The following is a 16,901-nucleotide window of genomic DNA, read 5'->3' on the forward strand; positions in this document are numbered from 1 at the left end:
CTACCCTACATTCTGAGAAATATGTCTAAAAAAGGAGAACATAACCAACTTATTGCCACACAACCTTCTCACATTCCCTTTATGAAACACCAGGAATCAGATCCTGAAAGTACTTTATTCTTAAAGTCTGAAAGATAAGTATTATCATTATACACATTTTGCAGGTGAGGTACTGAGGCTCTGAAAGATGTGGGCGTCTGCCCAAGGTTATAGCTAGAACCAGGAATTTTTGTTACTCCAGGTGAGTAAAACTCACTGTAGACCAAGTAAAGGAGGTTAGTGAAAGGAAAGTGGAAGGCTGTCTGGCCAAGACAGCACCTTTCTTCATCTCTGTCTGCACAATCTCCCATCCCTGTTTCTGAAGATCTGCTCCATTTTTGCTACTTTCTCTGCAGACTGGCTTTTTCTGCTCACTTGTCAGTAAGCACATCATTGAAAAAGGCTGCTTCTGCCCAAACTCTGAATAGTTATTTACTACAAACTTTCACCATCAATTATAGTTTCTATAATATGTATCTAAGTTTGAATTATTGAGAGAAAATCTACTCAGTGCCTGTTCAGATGGGTGGGCTGAAAAATGTCCCTCCATCTCTCCCCAACCCTCAAAGATAATTACATCCTAATCTCTGGAACCTGTGAATGTTACCTTATATGGAAACATAGTCTTTGCATATGTGATTAAAGATTGTAAGATAAGGAGATTACTTTGGATTATCAGAGTGGGCCCTAAATGCAATCACATACATCCTTATAAGAGGGAGATGAACAGAGAGAGATTTGGCACAAACAAAAGAGAGAAGCTGATGTGAAGATGGAGGCAGAGACTGGAGTGATGTAGCCACAAGCCAAGGAATGCTTGTAGTTCCCAGAAGCTGGAAGAGTCAAGGCACAGATTCTCCCCTAGAGCTAGAGCCCCTGAAGGGAGCAGGGCTCTGTTGATCCTTTGGTTTCAGCCCAGTAATACTGATTTCAGATTTCTGGCATGCAGAAATTGGAAGAGAATACATTTCCATTATTTTAAGCCACCAAATTTGTGGTAATTTGTTAGAGTAGCCACAAGAAACTATTACATCAGCCAATGGATTCATTCCTTCTGTTATAAGTGTTCACCCATTGTCCAATCAGCTGTGTCGGGGGGGGGGATGTTTATAAGAAAAACACGGCTGCTGAGCCCTGCCCTCTCAGCAGGGGCTGTGGGAAAGTAGTAGATGGTCAATTCTCAGGGAAAAGGCATGGCTAGGAGAAATCTTCCAGCATTCTGCTACCACTCCCTGACACTTGCTATCACATAGGTGTGAGAGGAAGTGTTAGGAAGAGCAGGGCAGCAGTCGTACCCAAATAGGTGCCAAACCTAGGGCTCTCCCCTTCCCCTACCCAAATCAGTAATGAGCTCATAAACAGCATTCTTAATGAGGAGTGGGGAAAAAAAGAGATGAGGTTAGAAGGTGACTCTATTGGTTCAGCTAATTCAAACAAGTGTTTACTGAATAACCTTCTTTTGCCAGGCCTTGGGATATGCTTAGCATAGGCACCAACCTATAGTCTAGGGCAGGATAAGACCTGCACATCCTGGACAGTTGGGAAAGAATAAAAAGCATCATTTAGTCAATCATTTATTCAACAAATGTTTGTTGTACACATAGATGTACTAGGCTAGGTGATATTGCAATAAAATCTGTAGAATCACTGTCTTCATGGGGTGAGAAAAATAAATAAGCAGATGAATGAGCAAAATAATCACAAATTGCAAAAAGGGCTATAAAGGAAAGGAGCAAGTTATGAGACAGAATAAGATGGATGAATGGTGGTGGTGGTGGTAGTCAGGGCTCGGAATCAGGATTTAGATTTGGAGTGTGTGTGAGAAGTTTGGGAAGTTGAATAGTAGGATTTAAATCTGGGGACGGGAGAAAAGTTTTGGGCATGAAGTAGAAATGTATTATTTAGTATCATACAAAAGTATAAAAGGCCCAGGTAAAATTGCATAGGGGTGTAAGTTTTAACTTAAGCTCTGTGCTTAGGGAGAGAGACGAACATCCTCTATTTGTGAACAAGCGGTTTAGAACAATCTATTATATAAAGGTGCAGAAGGCTTCCGAGCTCCCCGCCCTCAATTAGACTACATTTCCCAGAATGCTGCACGAACTGGGCGTGAACAGGAAGTCGCTCCTAGCGGCTACCGGCGCAAGCGGTCTCGGATAATCATGGCGACCCTCAAAATGTCCGTGTCGTTGTGGAGCCTCCTGAGAGGTTCTCGGGGTTCGGAGCGACTCTATTTCCGGGTCCGAACCCAGCCCCGGCCCTATACCCTGCTCCAGCCGCTGCCTCCGCTTTTCGAAGTGGGGCTGCCACGCTGCCCGTTCGGCTCCGAGGCGGGTAAGTTATCTGCTGGACGTTCGCTGGGGCGTTCTCCCGGGAGACTTAGAACCTGATTCTGGCCGATGAAAACCACGCGGCGGCCCCTGCGGCACTTGTCGCTTCTCGCAGCGCGTCCTCAGACTTAGTCGGCTTCCTTCTGTACCTGTAGAGTTTGTCATCGCCTACGTTTGTTCATTCATTCACTCACTAAGCCAACAATGCCAGAGTCCTCCTTGCAGAGCACAGTGCCAAGCCTAGGCGATGTAGCAAACTGACACGGACTTTTTCCTCAGGGAACTCATGGCTCATTGGGGAATTGGCAGTGCAGTGTGATTCGGGCTGAGCATAGGGGACGCACGTAGCAGAGGCACTCAAACTGGGTTCCTGGAAAATATGACCAAAGCCAAGACCTGGTTAACGATGCTAAGAAGAAAGCAAGAAGCATTCCAAGCAGAGGGGACAGCATAAGCAGGTGTCCAGAAATGAGACTGAACGCAGGTCTTTGAGGGTAGGATTTTGGTGGTAGGATTGATGAGGCCTGGTTATGGTTTTGGATTTAGGTTTAAAAGGAAAAATCAAGATTGTTTTTAAGTTTCTGGCTTCAGTAGTTAAGTGGAGGGTTGTCCCATTTATACCAAGATGGAGAAGATTAATTATAGGAACCGGGTTTCAAAAAAACGGAGGGCGAGGGTGGCCTGCGGGAGGGCAGGAGTAGATGAGGTCAGGAGAAGGGAAGGGAGGCAGAATGAAACCTATTTTGGACACATTAAATTTGACTTGCCTGAACACAGCGAGACTCCGTCTCTTAAAAAAATTTTTTTTTGAGCTGCCTTTGAGATTCGTGTATTCAGTATGCAGTTAGGTATAAACTGAAGAACATAGGAGTACAAATGCTAACTGAAGCTTGGCGAATGGGCGAGATTGTCCGAGGAGAGAGTAGAGCTGAACACCTATTGTGTGCTGGGCAGTCTGAGGGACCCTGAGTGTCAGAGATAAGACAGGGTTCTGGTTTTCAGAGAGCACATCATCTAGTGGGGGACATAGTGTTGTAAACAGGCCACCTTAACTTCTTTTCTAAGTGATGTTGGAAGCCATTAGTGAATTTTAGGCTTGGGCATGATCTTAATTACATTTTTAAGAGATTATGCTGCTTGCTCTCTGGAGAATGATCTGTAGTGGAGCCAAAATGGAGGCAGGGAGGCTAAGTCAAGAGATGAGGATGGCCTTGACTAGGGTACTGACAGTGGGAAATGGAGGATTAAAGAGAAATTTATGAGGGATATCGATCAGTATGTTTTGTGTCAGTTTTTTTTTTTTTGGTAAAATGGGGATAATGGTTATTATTTACCTCATGAGGTTGTGAGGATTAAATGTGAAGTATGTAAAATATTTAGCTCAGTAAGTACTGGCACATGGTAAAGACCTAATAAATATCAGCTGTTATCATTACTGTTGTTATTACTGCTGCTTTTGGCTAGATCTGGAGGGTAAGAGAGACGTTAGGAATGACCGTAAGGTTTTTGGCCTGAATGACCTACTGGGTGGTGCTGAGATAGGGAAGAGTAAGATAAGCAGGCTTGAGACAAGAGAAAGTTGGTTGGTTTTGATTTGACAATATTTAAGTGCATGTGAAATGTCCATTAGGTAATTGGATGGAAGATGATCTTGGCCAGAGATTTAGATTTTAGAGTTTCCAGAATATAAATATAATTAAAGTCATGGGAGGCTAGGAGAGATCATCCAGTGAGAATGTTTGAAGGGAGAAAAGGACATCGTTCAGAATCCTAAGGGACACCAACAGTTAGAGGACTGCCAGAGGAAAAGGTGACTGGTGAGCTTTTCTTTTTCTTTCCTAATGGAAATGGAAATAGAAGTTAGGTAAAGGAATAGGCAAACTGCATGAGGCAGAGCTGAGATTTGTGTCTCTTCTCCTGTCTAAGTCTCTTCCATAACATCAGATGGCCTCTTTGGTATCATGTCCAGTAATCCAAGCCCCTCTTTCCTAGCTGCAACCCCTTAGCCCAGAATTTCCTTCTCTTTTTTCTCTGCCCTGATGAGGCCCTTGGGAAGCTTTCTCGACCCTGTCATGCCCTTCTCTACTCCCAGGCTATGTTTAGTTCCTTCCTCTGCAATGACACAAGCCCCCATGCCTCCCTTGTATGGAGCACGTACACTGAGGAGCACCATGGTAGATTGGGAATGATCTAGACTCTAGAGCCAGACAAACTTTGGCTTAAATTGCAGCTCTATCACTTAATAGCTAGTTGTCTTTGAGTAGGCTTCAGCATTCTCATTTATAAATTTGGGATATCAATAGCTATTTTGTGGGTTGTTGTAAGCATTCCTGAAAATGTACGTTATGCTTGGCATATAGGAGACAACTCTGTAAATGTTAGCAACCATTATAATTATCATTATTATTACATTAACTACTTTTTCCTGTTGCTTCCTCCATTAGCCTGTCAAGGCAGAGGCTGAGTATCCTCAGCATAGTGAATGCTCAGTAAATTTTAAATGAAGGAAGGAATGATTAAATCTTATAGATACTATTAATAGCATTATGCAGTGCCAAGTTAGACATTGTGCTAATGGTTCTTATTGTTAAGTTACTTTTCTATTTAGGAGTCTTGGTGGCTTATCATTTTTGCCAGCTTCTTATTTACTAAAATCTATTTTAGCAGAATCTGGTAACTCAGAGATCAAGAAACCTACATTTATGGATGAGGAAGTTCAAAGCATACTCATCAAGATGACAGGCTTAAACTTGCAGAAGACTTTTAAGCCAGCTATACAAGAGCTGAAGCCACCAACTTATAAGCTAATGACCCAGGCACAGTTGGAAGAGGTATGTGAATGCAGGCACATTGTTAAAATACCTTTTTTTAAGGGATTAAACAAGATTTCCAGAGGCCCCTCCAGATGCTTATAGCTGTTATTCCACAGTTACTAGTGAGGGGGAGTACCAGGCACAGAACTGAGATCAAAAATGTTATAGTAGGCAGGTAGGGAGTGTGGCCAGAATTGAGCAGACTAGGGCAATGTGGATCAGATATGGGTGTCCAGAGAGTCTTTTCTTTGCTCTCAAACCAGCCTGAGCATCCTTCCTTTTCCTTGCTTGCTCCAGCTTCCTTCCTGGAGAAACATCTCCTGTGAGCTGCCTTGGGGCTGAAGCTTTGGTGAGATTATGAGATCCTGCTGAACAGCATCCTACTCCAGGCATCAGTGTCCTCCTGGAGCCATGGGTACTCAGTCCTTTGTGGAAAACACTTTAATGTATGAATGTATGAAGCATTAATACTCTTGCTTTTGATTCAGAAGTAATTTATAGTCATAGCAAAAAATTCAAATATCTAATAGCAGATCACACGAAGAGTGAAAGTCCCCTTTTCGCCTCTCAGAGGTAACCACTGTTAACAATATGGCATGAAGCAGTATAGTTAGTGGTTAAGAGCATCAGTTCTAAAGTTGGGTTGCCTGGGTTCAAATCCCAGTGCTGCAACTTCTTAGCAATTTACTTAACATCTGGGTGCCTCTATTTTTGCTTCCATAAAATGGAGATGATGACAATACCACCTAGCTCATAAGGTAGTTGTGGGCATTAAATGAGCCAAATACATTCACAGTATTTGAATCATAACTGGCACAGAGTAAGCACCCAATAAATGCGATCCGTTATTTCAGGCAGCTTTTGAAGCCTGGCTCTGTCAGAGCATTCCTTTGCTGTTTTGATAACAGTTGAGCCTGTAGCTCTCAGCCACACCACAGAGGCAAAGACCAGGGCTTACAAGTCCGGGTTTGGCTTTTCACTCACTGATATGTGGCTATAGCTTATTTTCTTTGCAGTTTTTAGCATTTTTGATTAGTATCTGCTTTTGTCAGATGATCCTTTTGGTATGTAATCTTGTGGCTTTGCTCTAGAAATATTTTTCATTTCATTAGGCTACAAGGCGGGCAGTTGAGGCAGCTAAAGTACGATTAAAAATGCCACCTGTTTTGGAAGAACGAACACCAATAAATGATGTGTTAGCTGAAGATAAGATTTTGGAAGGAACAGAAACAACCAAATATGTGTTTACTGATATATCATACAGCATACCACACCGGGTAAGTATATGTCTAATTGCAAAATGATCTTTGTTTGAAATACCATGTGGGGATAGGCTTGAGGGACTATGTGACCTGGCTGTCTCTGATGCTTCCAAACCAGGATTCATCTGACTGGGTGAGATCCTTCTGGAAGATATAGTATAAGAAGGATGAGAAATACAGACCAGCCCCACATCATTCATTATGTTACTGTTTCCCTACAGATTATAGACACGGTATATTACACATTGACTGCAAAGAGACAGAACAAGGGGTATAGAGACAGAAATCTACTCCCAAACCACAAATGGACAAGCATCTGCAAGGCAATGGGAGAAAGATTTTTTTGCCTACGTTAGACTGATTTCCTTAGCTGAAGCCTTTTGAGATGATGGAGTGTTTCTGTCTGTAAATTCCTCGATGATGCCAAGAAACTCAGGCTTCCAAAGGATTTTCACTTTCCACAGTTTTCAGTAAGAATGACAGATGTTTCTCAGATAATTTTTGGACATCACCACTTCTTCTGTTGTAGTTGTTATTCTCTGGCTTTTCTTTCCTTGATTGCCAGTAACACTCTGACACTTAAAAAATATATCAGTTTGTTATTTGGGCCTTTGTAAGCAAAGAAGAAAAAGAGAGTAATTTATAGTTCAGCCCACAAAATACATTAGAATACTATAGAATGCTGAGTTTGGGAGAAGGGCCACCCCATATTACTTAATCTTTTATACATATGTGGTTACAGTTAGAAGACAGGATTTGAGCTATGTCCATGTCTGCGTACCAGCCATCTGCATACCTGACATAATGCATAAAGATCACAGAGTTTTCATTAATTAGAATTTTTTTTGTGCAGTGCTTTATTATATGTTTGCAATGCTATGAAGGCTGGTTATGGGAGCATTTTATAACTTGGAAGGGAGAAAGGAACTTGGAATTCAGGTTTCTCCAATTACCAAAATTCTTTTGAGGAAAAATTGTGTATTTTGAGGAAAAATGCAGTGCTTGATGAAAGTTTTAATTATACTATGCTCAGAACACATTTAGAGACTCATATACCTCTGAGAAGTTGAGGGTACCATCTGGTTAATTTATACATTATTAATTATCAGCAGTGTGCAAAGCTCCATGTATGTCACTGTGGGTGTTACAAAGAATTACAAAGCATATTTTTTGCTCTTTTCCAATTATATGACAGTATCTGAGAAGTGTCAAGAATTGTGCATGTGTTAAATTGCCAGTTGAATGGTATTAACAGTGGATGGAATTCAGAGGAGGAAGCAGTCCCATGGCCTCAGATTTGGCAGTTGGAAGAGTGGAGAGACTAGAGGCAGGTGGACCAGTCAGTCTTGGTGTAGAATTAAGACCCTGCATTCTTGGGCTTGTTCCTTTTATCCCAGGGACTGTTTTTTTTGACACAGAGTCTTACTTTGTCACCCTGTCTAGAGTGCAGTGACATCATCATAGCTCACTGCAACATCAGACTCCTGGGCTCAAGTGATCCTCCTGCCTCAGCCTCCCAAGTAGCTGGTACTACAGACATGTGCCACCACACCTGGCCAATTTTTTCTATTTGTAGTAGAGACAGAGTCTCGCTCTTGCTCAGGCTGATCTTGAACTCCTGCCCTCAAGCGATCCTCCCTCCTTGCTCGCCTCCCAGAGTGCTAGGATTATAGGCCTGAGCTACCATGCCTAGCCTATCCCAGGGACTTTAAATATGGATTATAAAGTTGTAAAATCTGTTTAGGTGAGACTTTAGGATGAAGAAATGAAATAATTTGAAAAGGTCTTATAGTAATTCTTTCCTCTAAAATGGATTTAGATGAATCTCAGATCAGCTTTTTTTTTAGTTGAACCATTTAATGTCTTGAACTCACATTAGCACCATAGTTGGTACATACTAAATACTTTTATTTTAGGTTTCTGATTGTCAGATGCATAGCAGTGATTAGTGAAGGAAGTGTCAAACCTTGCCAGGTCTTTGAGCTTTAAAATTATCCTTGAACTCATACGCATGATTGCATTTTATGTTTCCTAGTTGCATTTTATATTGTTGATTGCAAATTATTCTTATATTGGGACACAGGAACTAAAAATAAGTCCTCAAAAACTCATCCTTGATTATGTCTATTTAAGGAGCGTTTTATTGTCGTCAGAGAACCAAGTGGCACATTACGCAAAGCCTCTTGGGAAGAACGGGACCGGATGATACAAGTTTATTTCCCAAAAGAAGGTCGTAGAATTTTGACACCAATAATTTTCAAGGAAGAAAATCTTAAGGTAAGGTGACTTGGGTTTTATATTTTCGAGTTAGTGGTGATTTCTTTGTTGAACTAGCTGGCTCTGGTGCTACCCAGCATTTGGCCTTGTTAAACGCAGATAAACATTTCTAATGGTGACTTGACTAGGGTTTCTCTCTCTCATAATTGGCTTAGCTAGGATTTGAATCCAGGTATAACAATTACAAAGCCCATGTTATTTCTTTATGCTTCTTGATGAGCACAGACGTGGCCTATATTTCGATGGGCAGGCCTATCATAGCATCAGGACGAGTGCTGAATTTTTGTATTCTAATCTGATTCCAACTCTGCGGTGTGGTTTTAGACTATGTATAGCCAGGACCGGCATGTCGATGTCCTCAATCTCTGTGTTGCCCAATTTGAGCCAGATTCTGCTGAGTATATCAAGGTACGTATATTTTATAGTTTCTAAAATATAGTCTTGAATATGGTTATGAGTAAGATTTTTAATCTAACACAATGAGTTTGGTTGTAAGGTTTGAAGGGGAAAGGGAAAGTCTGAAAATCTGTTGAGTACAGATGTGTGTCAGACATATGTATTTTATCCTTGTAGCAATCCTTGATTAAGGATGAGGAAATTTAAGCTTGGAGAAGTAAGTAGCTTGCTGAAAGTTGCATAGCTAGTAAGTGGTAAGGTTAGAACTGAAACTTGTGACAAAGTTTATTCTCTTTTCAATTTACCATATAGGAACAAAGTTATTATATTTACTAAAATTTGCCACAGTGCAATGTGTGTGTGTTATAACTTAATTTAGTAAGTATTCATTAGTACCTTCTATGTTTAAGGTATTGTTATGGGTATTATAGTTGATACCATGAACTAGGAGAGCATGTGCTGTGTCAAAGCCAGCAGTCCAGATATGACTGCGGGAAGGGTGCTAGGTAAATATACAGATAATTATCTCCTTGGGCTTAAAATGCTAGCCACTAAGAGAAGGTTACAAAGTACTCTCAGGAAAGGCTTCATAGGGGTCTTAAAGAGAGTTCTAGAAGGGCAGGAGACATTGTGGCAGGTGGAGTTGGGTGAGGTGTTTCAGGTATAGAGAACAGTACGAGTGACAGGTAGGAAAAAATCAAGTATGTTGAGGAATGGCCTATCATCTGGTTTGCGTTTACATGCAGTGTGTATGTAGGGGAGTGGCTTGACATCAAGCTGTAAAGTGGATGGGGCCACATCACTGTGACCTCTGGTGCTAGGCTGAGGAATCTGCACTTTGGTCAGCAGGCCTTTGAAAGCCGTTTGGACAGAGGAATGCCCTTATCAGTCCTCGTTCAGGAAGATCAATATGGAAGGAGAACTGAAGGAACACACTAAGATGGAATGGATTAGCTGAGGGAATAGGGTAGTTGATGGGATCAGGGAAAGGGGAAGTAGTGAAAAAATATTCTTGATTTCTTTTCTCCCCTAGTGACCAAGAAATGGGTGATACACTATTTCCAGTGGTCTGTTCATATGTAAGAGGTGCTTAATAAATAGTTTGGCTGCTGAAAAGTAATTGATACGGCTATAAATGTTTGGTAGAACTTGCTCCAGGCTGCCACACACTTTTACAGTGGAGAAGGTGCAGATCTGCTGTCATTAGGCAAACTCTTCTTACTAAAACCCTCCATCCCACCTAAGGTGGGTTGTACAAGCAATGGTTTAAATGGTACCTATTAGTTAATGATAAGGAGGCAGCTATATGTGGACCTGGCTTTCCTTTCTTGGGCAGCACTCATGCTAGTCAGTGTACATCGAGTAATGCTCACTTCTTTTATTTTTACATTTCTGAAGACTTGTATTTTACGTGGGTAGGTTCATCACCAGACCTACGAAGATATAGATAAACATGGAAAGTATGACCTTTTGCGTTCAACAAGACACTTTGGTGGAATGGCTTGGTATTTTGTGAATAAGAAAAAGATTGATGGTTTGCTGATTGACCAAATTCAGAGAGATTTGTAAGTATGATCTTATTAAGTAAAAGAACCATTCTTACTGCCCTAATGGTTCATCTGTATTTAAGCTATGATATTTTTCCAATGCTAACAGTGTATTTCCCCGTGAGAAACTGAAGCTTTCACTTAGCTCAGTTTATGTTCTTCTAGCATAACCCAGTTTTCCCAGTCTTTGCTTTTGTGTTGCATAAACAAGGGTAGATTCTTTGAAAGAGTAAGTGGCTTTGGATCTGTACTGTATACCCTGAATATTGACTTATCCAGGGCTCACCAGTGCTCCTGGGTGTCAGTGAACTTTCCAGATACACAAAGGGAAATTAAATAGGAAATGTAAAGAAGTAGACATAAGCTCTGGTGGGTGTTTGTTTTCTGGTAGGACTATTTCTAGGGATTTTCAGTAAAAGGCATCATTTACCTTATGAAAATACTTTCGCTTTAGATATCCCATGCTTTTGTAAGATTTTTAGGGCATGAAAAAGTTTTTTTTCAAAGTAGTGTGAAGCAAAGAATGTCTATTTTAGCATCAAGCTGTTGTGCTCCCAGGCTTCTAGTCGAAAATAATACTGTACTTTAGGACTCATGATAAAACTGAAGACCAATTATTATTATTATTATTTTTTTATTTCAGCATATTATGGGGGTACAGATGTTTAGGTTATATATGTTGCCCTTGCCTCCCCACTCCCCCCCAAGTCCGAGTTTCAAGTGTGCCCATCCCTCGGATAGTGCGCATTGCACTGTTTGTGTATGCATATACCCATCCTCTTCTCCCCCCTCCCCCCTGCCCGACATCCAATAGATGTTAGTCTTATATGTACACTTATGTGTTGATCAGTTAATACCAATTTGATGGTGGGTACATGTGGTGCTTGTCTTTCCATTCTTGGGATACTTCACTTAGTAGAATGCGTTCCAGCTCTATCCAGGAGTATACAAGAGGTGCTATATCACCATTGTTTCTTAAAGCTGAATAGTACTCCATGGTATACATATACCACATTTTATTAATCCACTCATGTATTCACGGACACTTGGGTTGTTTCCACATCTTTGCAATTGTGAATTGTGCTGCTATAAACATTCGGGTGCAGGTGTCTTTCTTATGGAGTATCATTTGTTCTTTTGGGTAGATGCCCAGTAATGGGATTGCTGGATCGAATGGTACACTACTTGTATCTCTTTAAGGTATCTCCATATTGCTTTCCACAGAGGTTGCACTAGTTTGCAGTCCCACCAACATTGTATGAGTGTTCCTATCTCTCCGCATCCACGCCAACATTTATTGTTTTGGGACTTTTTGATAAAGGCCAGTCTCACTGGAGATAAGTGGTATCTCATTGTGGTTTTGATTTGCATTTCCCTGATGATTAGAGATGTTGAGCATTTTTTCATATGTTTTTTGGCCATTATTCTGTTGAAGACCAATTATTTTTGAGCGTCTTTCTATCAGTTGGCTTAGGAAGGCCAAAATGACAAGGAATGGCTGTAGTAAAAAAAACTACTTTCCACAAAAGCTCTTGTGGAACTCTAAAGTCTGAACTACAGGAAGAGGGTTTAGTGATTATTGCCACCTTCAGACTGTTAATTTTGACTAAGAGTATATCCTACATGTAACCTGAATCATACACACAAAGGTAAGGCATTTGGTACTGGAAGGTTCTACATGCATTGTCTTAAGAACTGCAGCCCACATCGGAAACAGTATCATTTCTCTTAGAAACAGCATTCCTCAGGATGACAATTTCCAGGCCAGCCCATTTTGCCAGAATGTGTAGTGTAATCCAAATCCTTCAGACCCAATATGAAGGGGGCCGGTGGTGATGGGGCTGCCCAAATGACTTGCCTTTATGTGTATTATCTCCTATGAATGAATTTTCTACTTACAGAGTTTCTCGAATGTAATCATTCTGAAATTATTAAAACAGTATGTTTTTGTAAAATATTAGAGCAACACAGAAATGTTTAAGTTTGAAAATTAAAGTTCTTTATTGAGGTGTAGTAATATATATTATAGTAAAACCTCCCCTATGGTAATTCTGAACAGGACAGTGAGCTTACTGCAAATCACAGGCTGGACAGTAGAGGGTGCACTGAATAGAGCGTAAGCCAGAGTTTAGATTCTGCACGTTTATTTCAGACTCAAGTCCCACTGTTGGTTTTGTATTAAAACCCTTTTAAAATCTTTTTGAAAATGTAAATTTATTTGCTCCTAATTTCAAATATGGGTTGGGTATTAAGCTAAATTTAAATGGTTCTGTAGGACACAGGCATTACACTTTAGCCTGAACCCAGTGAAGCACTAAACATGATTCTAATAGGTAGAGACCTAGTTAAGCTCTTTATAGGGCCACATGCCTAAGCTTGAAAGGGAATTATTTTCATCTTTTATTCGGGAGGTACTCTGTTGCCATATTTATTGGACTTTGTTAGATTAATAACAAGCACAATAGATTTGTAACAGTTTTTATTTTCTCTCCCTGAAAAGCTTTATCATACAAGTAGCTCTGGTTTCTCAGCTTTCTCAAGAAATGGCCTTTAGGGTAGATGGCCCTTAGGATAGGCCTAGAGCATTTCTCTCACATCACCATGGCTTGTGGAATTCTGTACCTTACTCCCACTGTCACCCTACTCTTCATTCCCGAGCTCAGGTAATGGGAAAGCAGGGAAGGTTAAAGAGTGACAGCTGGGGGTAGGCACTGAAGTAGGGTGTCCTCAGCCCTCCTGCTCCCAACTAGAAGCTAGTAGCTCACTAAATAAGTGTACATAGCAGAGCCTCAAAATATGAACATTTTGGAAGGGTTATTTTTATATTACCCCCCCCCCAACCTTTGAGGTGGCAAATGGTAGGAAGGTGTCATTTGAGAAGATAGTGATTGTTTGGTTTGGGGAGTCTGAAAAGTTTTAATGTTGACAAAAAGTGCCATCAGCATAATTTCAAATTTGCTTTACTAAGATGTGAATTTTTGATGTGTTCTGTGAATAGTCAGATGGCCTGGAGTCTTTCCTTGGACTCCTAGGGGGCCTCTAGTAGAGGCATTTATCTACTAATTTAGTTCTGATGAAAATTTGTTAGCACATGTTGGTAAAACAGGTAACTTTGAGATCCCTATGTCCACCAACCTCCTGCTCGTGGGGGATGAAGTTGTATTTCTGTCCCCTGAGTTGGATTTGATTATTACATGCTGGTGAAGCGGGCTGGCCTGGAAATCATCTACCGTTAGGAATGTTGTTTCTGTGAGAAATGGTGCTCCATTTCCAAAAAGAATGTAGCCACATTGGGAATATATTCACTTTCAGAAATTGAGCACTCTCTGTAGTGACTCCCGCCCTACCTGCCTCACAGAATCTGTGTGAGACCTAAATTAGTCAATTTTCCTGAAAATGCTTTTGAAACTGTAAAACTTGAAGGCTCTCCCCTCCCACCCAACACCTTGCCCCCCGAGCCTGAGGAAAGTCTAAAATGCAATTTAGTTTGAAGCTGGTGCACACTTTTATAGGACTGTGATGCAGATGAAGAAAACCCATGGATAACATCAAGCCCTTTCATTCTCAGAATTGATGATGCCACCAGCTTGGTCCAGCTGTATCACCTTCTCCATCCAGATGGCCAGTCAGCCCAAGAGGCCAAAGATCAGGCTGTTGAGGGAATAAATTTAATTAAGGTAAAGGGTCTTTTTCCACATTCGCTGTTTTGTGGTGGTAAATGAGTTGGGAAGAATTCATAAGTGGGTCATATTTAATGGTAACTAAATAGATTTGCGACTATGGAGCATTTGTGGTCTCAAAAACATCAGTGTGACTACTGACTACAGTCTCTGTATTTCTTCAGCGTGGACAGTAGAAACAGATGGGACGGAGGTGGGGGAAGAGTGCAGTAAAGTAGGGCATGTGGTGGGCATGGTGGCAGCTGGAGTCCAGAGAAGTCTGGATAGTCAGGGCAGCAGCCTTGGTTTTTGGAGCACTCAAAAGGCTGAGCTGTATCTGAGGTAATCAAGTCCCTAGCAGGACAGGGTGGAGGACTAAATAGCACATGTCCTCAAGAGCAGCTTGTCACATCACATCAGGGGAAACAGGCAGGTGTTTAGGAGAGGAGAGGATGGTGCTTGGATACTACCAAGCTTAGTTGTACTCTCACTTTGGAATTGTACACCTCTTGAAACCATGGACTTAAATGGATTGAACTGTAGATGCTGAGAGTTGAGATGATTTTTTTCAGGAAGGGAAAGGGAGATGAGTTTATAACTTCATCTCCTCTAATGCTCAGAATAGACGTGGTTTTGTGGAACCAGCTTCTATCCCAGTAATATTTTTTGCATACTCCAAAACAAGGCTGACTGAGGATAAAAATGACCTGTGCTGGTACACTAGGAAGAGTAGAGAGAAACTATAGTACTAATCCTAATCTTCGATAAGCCAGATAAAGCAAAATGCTTTTGAAGAAAACATTCTTTAAAGTGTAAAGTTAGTTTTCTAACAATTATCCTCTAGATTTCTCTCTAATGATTTTCATTTTGGTCTAGGAGGATGTATGTTAGGGCCTTAATTTTTTCCTGAGAATAGGCTAAAAGATGGCAGCCATATTACGATACTTTTGGTGTTTAGATTTAGTACTGCTTGAACTGTGTTAGGTACTCTTTTTCTACGTTTTGTTTTATAACCAGAAAAAAATTGTGAAACTTAACTGAGACTCTGCTACTAATGATGTCTTAAAATTGAAAACTTTATAAGAAGATTGCTTTAAAACTTTTTTTTTTTTTTTTTAATTTAAACAGGTCTTTGCAAAAACAGAAGCACAGAAGGGAGCATATATAGAATTAACACTGCAAACTTATCAAGAAACATTCGTTGGCCGTTCTGCCGCTTCCTGAAAATAATTTTAAAATACCTTTCATTTTACTAAATACTATGTTTCCAAACTTTGTTAATATTGAACTGAATGCTTAAAAAAATATGAAGATTAAAAGGTACTGATTTGTAGTTCTTTATACAAAGAAAAACCTGTAACCGTACTCACTTTCCTTGGCTACAAGGGGATAATTGAGAAATATATTTAAGTGCTTGGATATGAATTTCTTTAAAAAATTCTGTGACCAAATAGGTTAACAGGTAATTTAGACAGAACCCCACTATTAATAAGGTTAGCAGAACAGATTTCAGGAACGGGTAGCTATTAGATAATGCACTCAGGCCACCCAAGCTACAGATTGAGGGGAATGATGCAATGAGGCCCCAAAAAAAGTGGGAGGGGAGTTTAGAGAATCACAGCATGGATATTCAGTTATAAAAAATAGGTGGTTGATATTTGAAAATGTAGATTTAGTTATGCAAAGAAAGGGAATATGGGGCTGATCCCTAGATGAGGTGTAGTTTTGGCTCAGCCTTCTAAAACTAGAAGCCTATTTTCATTATTCAGAAAGGAAACTGAAGTATCTTCATTGATTCAAAAGGTTTTATGCAATATAGTCTAATGACAATAGGAAAAAAGCCAAAGCCCATATCCACGTCTGACTAGTTAAGAAGGACATAGTGATTTAAATTCTGCACATAAACTCTTAAGATAAGGAGGGCATTATGCTCCCAGTGGTCCACAGCATGTAAAAATCTACTGAGTTTCTCATAGTCCAAAGTACTGTGGTCAGGGTGATGATCAATACCTATATAATGATCTGTTGAGTAAATGGAAGACATTACGTTCAATCATCCAAAATATCTTCATCTAGATTGATATCTGTTGTGTCAATATCTTCTAATTCCAAATTATCCAAATCTACTTCTAGTTCAAGTAAACTCTGTAAACAAAAGGAAGAGGGTGATGAAGTTAGTTATATAGTATCGTGTGAAAGAAAAGTTATCTGGTTCATGATCCAAAGTGAGAACTAAAATTCTTTTACTAGTCAAAAGGGGACCTTCCTACTTCAATGCCCCTGCTCTGAAACTGATTACATCACTTAAACCACAGAGGCCTATATGTCTTATAGATATTCACAGGGAAGAGGGTGGGGTGGGGGAGGTTTGGGTATGCTATCTGACCTACCTTTTCTTCTTTGTTGGCTGTGTGGGAGGTTACAATAACTGGAGTAGGAGAAGGTGGTTTCTCATCAAGTTCCTGAAAACCAAAGGAATTTGCTCAGGAATTTAAACTTTTCCCCCAAGAGGAGGATGATCAGGGTTAGAAAGTGGGAGGTGGTACTTAAAGTCAATCTCAGCCAAATTATCACATGA

The 16,901-nt window shown here is 40.4% G+C and overlaps 2 protein-coding genes across 4 annotated transcripts in view; one reads left to right on the forward strand and one right to left on the reverse strand.

The window, feature by feature from the left end:
- Positions 1 to 2,179: 2,179 nt before the first annotated feature.
- Positions 2,180 to 15,661, forward strand: MRPS22 (mitochondrial ribosomal protein S22). Of its 2 annotated transcripts, none has more exons than XM_012664098.1 (8): positions 2,180 to 2,373; positions 5,034 to 5,200; positions 6,295 to 6,459; positions 8,578 to 8,721; positions 9,046 to 9,129; positions 10,537 to 10,682; positions 14,233 to 14,341; positions 15,452 to 15,661. In XM_012664098.1, exons 1-8 carry the CDS (start codon positions 2,202 to 2,204, stop codon positions 15,545 to 15,547), a joined length of 1,083 nt encoding a protein of 360 aa, XP_012519552.1. In that variant the 5' UTR covers positions 2,180 to 2,201; the 3' UTR covers positions 15,548 to 15,661. The 2 variants fall into 2 exon arrangements, with proteins under 2 accessions (XP_012519552.1, XP_012519562.1); XM_012664108.1 differs by having other exon boundaries at positions 2,185 to 2,373; positions 5,037 to 5,200.
- Positions 12,950 to 16,901, reverse strand: part of COPB2 (coatomer protein complex, subunit beta 2 (beta prime)) — a 31,904-nt gene continuing 27,952 nt past the window's right edge. Inside the window, exons 21-23 of one of the 2 annotated variants that reach the window (XM_012664086.1) lie at positions 16,714 to 16,785; positions 16,334 to 16,468; positions 12,950 to 14,315 (exon numbers count right to left, since the gene is read on the reverse strand). In XM_012664086.1, the coding sequence (XP_012519540.1) occupies positions 16,373 to 16,468; positions 16,714 to 16,785 (168 nt within the window). In that variant the 3' untranslated portion in view covers positions 12,950 to 14,315; positions 16,334 to 16,372. Of the gene's footprint in view, positions 14,316 to 16,110; positions 16,469 to 16,713; positions 16,786 to 16,901 lie in introns of those variants that run through there. The other variant, XM_012664079.1, reaches the window with a different exon arrangement.

Source organism: Propithecus coquereli, unplaced genomic scaffold (assembly GCF_000956105.1).
Source record: "Propithecus coquereli isolate 6110/MARCELLA unplaced genomic scaffold, Pcoq_1.0 Scaffold12, whole genome shotgun sequence".
Lineage (NCBI taxonomy): Eukaryota > Metazoa > Chordata > Mammalia > Primates > Indriidae > Propithecus > Propithecus coquereli.